Raw genomic sequence first — 5820 nt, forward strand, 5'->3', positions numbered from 1 at the left:
GCAATCAAAATAACTTTGGGATCGATATTAGCAGTTTCGAGAGAAAGACTTGCTCACTGCTTAGAGGAAAAACTATCTAGAAGGGAAACGAAGTGGAAGAATGCTGTCATTTTTTTCTTTAGTTTTTTAGTTAAAAAAAAAAATGTTATAAAGATGAAAGAAGGCTGCTGCAGCGATTCGCCAAGACTGCCCTTAGCTGAAACTTGAATCGGTTCCACCTCAGGGAACAAAGGAAAGGAGGCAGAGCTGACGTTGGGAGAACTCCGCAAACTTCGGGTCTTGGTGCCGCCAGATGGGCACCCCGACGCAGTTGCAACAGCTCTGCGCAAGGAGGGCAGCGGCACGCAGCGGCCAGGCTGGACTCTCCGATGCCGAGCCCCCTGATACTGAGGTTCCGGAACCCAGTGGGCGGCTGCCCCAGCGGGAATGCCCTGTCCGGGCCTCCTGCCTTGCCCTCCCCACGGCGTCGCTCCACCTTGCTCAGCGGAGTTGTTCCCGCTGGTGCATAGGCCCCCGGTCTCCCAGGCACTATGCTCGTCCAGCTCTACCTCCAGCGGCCGCTTCCCTCTAAAAGATATGCCCGTCACAACCTGGGGATGGCAGAGAGAGGACGAGGAGAGGATGAGAAATAAAGACCCGGCGGTTACGGCTTCACGGGGCTCTGACAGTGTTACCTGGTGGAGAGGGAAAGCCAGGGCCCAGGAGAGCGTGTTACTTACATGTCCATATGCCCTTTACAAAGTAAAGTCACAGAATGAGTTAAGTGAGAGAGAAAGAGACAGAAAGTGCGAGCAGGATGCAGTGGAGAGAGGCTGGAACAAGGGCTGGGGCAGACGGGGCCCAAGCGGACCGGGACGGGAGGGGGTCGAGGAGATGGGCAGCCACGGAATGGGCGTCACTCTAGGCCATTGCGGTGCCCGGGCTCCGGGGGCTGCAGCAACTCCGGGGAGTGGCAGGGCGGGCTGCCAGCGGCACTGTGCTCGCTGTCGGTGTCGCTGCCCTTCTTGCCGCCGCTACCCGAACCGGCCGAGCCGCCGCCGCCACCGCCGCTGTGCGTCTTCACGTGCTTGCTGAGGTGGTCGCTGCGCATGAATCGTTTGTTGCAGACAGGACAGGCGAAGCGCTTCTCACCGGTATGGGTCCGCAGGTGCCGCTGCAGCTCATCGGAGCGCGTGAAGCGCTTGCCGCAGAAGAGCCAGTTGCACACGAAGGGCCGCTCGCCCGTGTGCCAGCGCAGGTGCGCCTTGAGGTGCGACGTCTTGCCGTACACCTTCCCGCAGCCCGGTATGTGGCAGCTGTGCAGGCCCTTGCGCCGCAGGCTGGCCCCGGCCGGGCCCAGCCGCTCCGCCTCCTGGCAGTTGGGGCAGTCGCAGGTGGCGCGACCGGAGTAGCGGCGTGCGGAGGAGCGCGGAGAGCCCCCCAGCGGCGCCGACGGCCCAGCGCTCAGCATAGAGCTCCCAGCGCCGGCCAGCGGCGACGGGGCCGAGTCCGGGTAGGAGCCAGGCAGCACTGGCTTGAAGCCGTCCATGAGGTGCTGCCCGGCGGGGCTAAGCAGGTGCGAGGAGGCGCCGCTGCTGAAGGCTGAGTGGCTCAGGCCCGAGTAATCCGAGTTGTAGCCTCCGAGCGGCGAGTGCAGAGAGGTTTGGAGCCCCCCGGCGGCAGGGTGCAGCGAGCCGGGCAGCGCCGCCGCGCCATTCGGGTTCTGCACGTCGATCCAGCCGGCGCCCACGTCCCACCAGCTGGAGGCGCCGGCCGAGCCCACGTCGCCGGCGGCTCCCAGGCCCGGGTGCGAGGGCTTGAACCACGACTCGTATGGGTGCGCCATGCCCACGCGCGGGTAGATGCCCTGCAGCCCGTCCACCGAGGTGTGCACCTTGGAAATGAACACAGGCTGATGGGAGCCGTCCTGCGAGTGCGCTGAGGAGCCGCCGCCGCCGCCGCCGCCCCCTCCGCCGCTACCCCCTGATACACCAGGGGCCTGGAACACCGAGTAGTCGTTTGCGAAGGGCGAGCTAGAGGCGGCGGCGGCGGCCGCGGCGGCGGCGGCCGCGGCACTGCTGGAGGTTAGTGAGAAGGCGCTGGAGCCCGGCGAGCCGCCGCAGCTGAACGAGTCGGACACCAGGGCCGCGGCCGCCGCTGCAGCCGCCGCGGCCGCCGCCGCCGCCGAGGACGTACCGCCGTTCCGGGAGGCCCCCGACACACCGAAACTCGAGAGACTGGAACCCACTACGTTGCAGCTGCCGGAGGAGGAGGACGAGGAACGTTTCCACGGGTGGAAGCCTTTGCCGAAGGAAGAAGAGCTGTCCGAGAGGGAGGAGGGAGACGGGCTGGGGCTGCCGATCTTATTACAGGTAGCAGCAAGCATGGCCAGAGGAGTGGATCCCAACCTCGGTTCTTCCTGCGAGAAGGAGGAGAGGAGAATGGGTGGGGGAGGGGGAAGTGGGCAAAAGGCCGGTGGGGGAGGGAGGAAAGAAATGTGCATCAGTCCTCCGGAAGCCTCCAAAACGCCCCACGGCACCCCATCTCTCATTGCGGCGCGCCGCCACCAACTCACCTGGCTCCCCCAACAGCCCTGGCGCCCGGCTGCTTCCTACTCTACGGGAGGGGACAAGTTTGGCTGCCGGCATCCGATTCGGGAGCAAAGCGCCATGCTAAAGAAGAGTTTGACAAGTATTCTCACCTAAAACAACACTCGTGCACACAAGGCCCCAGGCACCTCGAAACAAACAAGCAAGCAAAAAGTCCAGATTGGGGAGAAAGGAAGTTTCCTCTGCCGAGAAGCCTGGGGAAAAACCATTGGATTGCTTTTAAGAGGGCTTCCCCTGTAATCCAGAGAGACTTTTGAAAATCCTGTTCCGGTCCCCAGAAACCCATGCTGGGTCGCTTCTCCCAGGCCAAAAGAGGTCAAACTAGAGGGCTTGCTCGCTTGTCCTGCTTTCCTTTTTATTTGCTTAAAAAAAAAAAATTAAAAAAAAAACTACAATAGTAAAGAGAGAGAGAGAGAGAGAGAGAGGGAGAGAGAGACGGGTTCAACGTACCTGCAAGACAAGGCGGGCTGCGGTATTTTTTAAGGGGAAGAGGGAAAATCTGCAGTTTGCTCAAGGAGGAAAAACTTGCTCTCTTTACCCCCGAAATCGTCGCGTATAAAATGGGCCGGGCGCACGTCTCCCGGGCAGGGAGCGGCCGGGCGCTGCGAGGTGGCTTGTCTAAATGCCCTTCGAACCTTTTCCTGCGCTGAAAAAAAGTGACTCTGCCCCCCTCTCCCCCTCTTTCTTTTCTCCAAACTCACTTGTATTTAAAGGAAAAAAAAAAAAAAAGCTCTCAATAGAGACTGATAGCCCGTGGCCTGGCCGGGGCGACTTTAACCCCCTCCGATCGGCAATAAAAGGAAACTAATTAAACCAGCAAGAGAAAATCCTGAGACTCACCCCTAGAAGTGAAGTTGCCATCACACAAAAGTGCCCTCCTCCTCTCAGAGGATCTTTTTTATATTGATAAATCAGAGGCAGTGTTTTTTTTAGAGGTGTGCAATACAATGATCAGTTCCGCCCATTCCACCACAATTGTAGCTCCCTCTCCGGCTTTGAAGTGCCGCGGAGGCGCGGCCAGCCAATCTGCGGCCTCGCCGGGCCGCGCCGCGCGCGCGCCGTGAGGTCATCGGCGCCGCCGCGGGCCGCCGCGGGGGGGTGGGGAGCGAGAGCGGGAGGGGCGCGAGTGGCTGCGCGTGTTACAAAGCGTGTGTGTGAGTGTGTAACAATGTAACTGTGTGACCAAGCTGAGAAGGAGAAGACAGTGCAGACCGGGGGCGGGAGTTAGGGGTAGTGGATGTGAGTGTAGCAGGGACACTGGCGGAGGGGGAGGAGGGCAGACAGTGCTGAGAAGAGAGAGGGTGTTATGGGTGACAATATAACCATGTGTGACAGGAGGGTAGAGGGACAGATCAGTAAAGTGTTGGGGAAGGGTGTGAGTGTACTCTTGTGTAACTGTGAGTGAAGAAGGACAGGGCAGTAAAGTGTGGGGGGAAGGTGGCGTGAGTGTGCTTGGTGTAGGGGTAGAGGGAGGAATATTAATATGTGGTTTGCGCGTGTGAAAGAGGAGGGAGGGTGGATGAGTGTGTGCGCGGGAGAGGAAGTGAGGGAGAAGGCTGTGTGAATGTGTGCGAGAGAGAGAAGAGGGTGGTGTGTGTGCGTGTGTGTGCAACAAAGCTGGGGTGGAGAATAGGAACGGTGCAGGAAAGTGTACCTACACAGAAAGAGATTGACGATCTGAAGAGTGAAACTGACCGCGAAGTTGAGTGAGACTGAGTAAATAAATACTCACAAACGCTATCTCTGTCGGCAACTGCCTCTGATTCCTTGTACCTAAAGTCTTGAGTGATTTTTTTTTTCTTCTTGGACACTGTCACCACATTTTTGAAGGAAATTATATGACTACCTATCTTTATACTTTCACAGCTCTACAACGGAAGGGTAGAATCTTAGGGTAACTAAGGAGTATTTTTAGGGGTGAGTTAGGGCTTGTGTGCGCCTGCGTTGTTACTTTGATTCGGTGGCTTTTTTTTTTTTTTTTTTTTAATCTCCTGAGAGGGGAATCGGCTTTGGAAGTGCAAGTTTCACTCTAGGGAAGGGGCGTGTTTGTCCCGCGAGGAAGAGTAAATTTCAATACAAAAGGATTAGATAGAGATGGGAATGGGAGAGTATTGTTTTTTTCCTTTGGGTGAAAAAAATGAGGAACGTTTTATGGAATTTAGAAATTTTTACAGGAAACCTCACTTGACACTATCTGAGAAAAAAATTAAGATTTTGACTGAAATTTCTGGGTTTTATTTATTAGAGCGTAGAGAACCCTTTTGGCAAATCGACCACATGTATGGAGACGTCTGTGTCTAATGGCGTTTGGGTCTGAGAGCTATGAGTATGTGTGCATGTTAATAGATACACTTAAGTCGAATTCGGTGGGTTTTAGAACCTGCTTTCCATTTGTGTTATTAGTTGCCTTCAGAAATATCATTACAATTTTACTGCCACCACAAGGGAACAACTTAAACCACGGTAAATACCACAACACTGTAGCAAGGGAGTTCACAGCCTTTTGAGCACCACTGAATATTTGTGCTTTTTGAAAAGTAATTCATAGTTTTAGGCAGTTTAGCAATGCTCTAAGAAATCTAATTTTTAAGGCAGAATTGATTAAAATGTTCCCAGCTGGAAGAAATGTCTTGTTTGACTGGGGAAACTATTTTATTGCTTTTGAACCCTCCTCAAGTGCATCAAGAGCGTCTGGAGATGTTTAAAAAAGAAAAAAATTCTTCTTGGGTTTCCTAAACTCCAAAGTCAGGTTGTATCATTTGTGTAAGTTTCACTGAGCATGGTTGAGGCTGATGTTTGTCCTGTGAGAGTGTGTTTCTGACCCCTTTTTAACAGTGTTGGGATATTGACTGTACATCATATCTATTGATTAAGGGGGTAAGGTACATTCTCATACTTTGAAGTAAGTGTGAAGTAAATTAATGAACTGCTTTCTTTCTCTGAAGGCTGACGCTTACCATAAATGTCGTGTTTCTCCCTGCAAGCCACTCTGAATGATTTTAGCGTGTTGAGAAGGCGTGACAGGCCAGCCCAGAAGGAGGAAGGGGTGGGGGAAGGAGGGAACTCCGTTTAACAAATAAAAGAGAATTAACTTCATTGCTTTGGTCTCTTTCTATAATGATATTCATTTTAAGGACCTAATACACAGTTGTTTAAATTTGGGGGTTAATTCTAATCAATACCATCATCCTCAAAGGTGGAGGGAAAAAAAAGCTTTGAAAGAAGACTCCCT

The 5820-nt window shown here is 54.4% G+C and overlaps 1 protein-coding gene across 2 annotated transcripts; it reads right to left on the bottom strand.

The window, feature by feature from the left end:
* Positions 1 to 588: 588 nt before the first annotated feature.
* SP8 (Sp8 transcription factor) lies at positions 589 to 3511 on the bottom strand. 2 transcript variants are annotated; one of them, XM_047849867.1, is made up of 3 exons: positions 3429 to 3511; positions 2003 to 2398; positions 589 to 1906 (listed from the first exon to the last, which is right to left on the bottom strand). In XM_047849867.1, exons 1-3 carry the CDS (start codon positions 3447 to 3449, stop codon positions 896 to 898), a joined length of 1428 nt encoding a protein of 475 aa, XP_047705823.1. In that variant the 5' UTR covers positions 3450 to 3511; the 3' UTR covers positions 589 to 895. The 2 variants fall into 2 exon arrangements, with proteins under 2 accessions (XP_047705823.1, XP_047705822.1); XM_047849866.1 differs by having other exon boundaries at positions 589 to 2398.
* Positions 3512 to 5820: the final 2309 nt, after the last annotated feature.

This window comes from Prionailurus viverrinus, chromosome A2 (genome assembly GCF_022837055.1).
Source record: "Prionailurus viverrinus isolate Anna chromosome A2, UM_Priviv_1.0, whole genome shotgun sequence".
NCBI lineage: Eukaryota > Metazoa > Chordata > Mammalia > Carnivora > Felidae > Prionailurus > Prionailurus viverrinus.

Excerpts from the sequence above, each read along its gene's own strand:
- SP8 (XM_047849866.1), bottom strand. The coding sequence starts at position 3,449 with ATGGCAACTTCACTTCTAGGG. Across the intron at positions 2,399-3,428 it reads TGGCAACTTCACTTCTAGGG|GAAGAACCGAGGTTGGGATC; the intron begins GTGAGTCTCAGG and ends TCCTTCTCGCAG.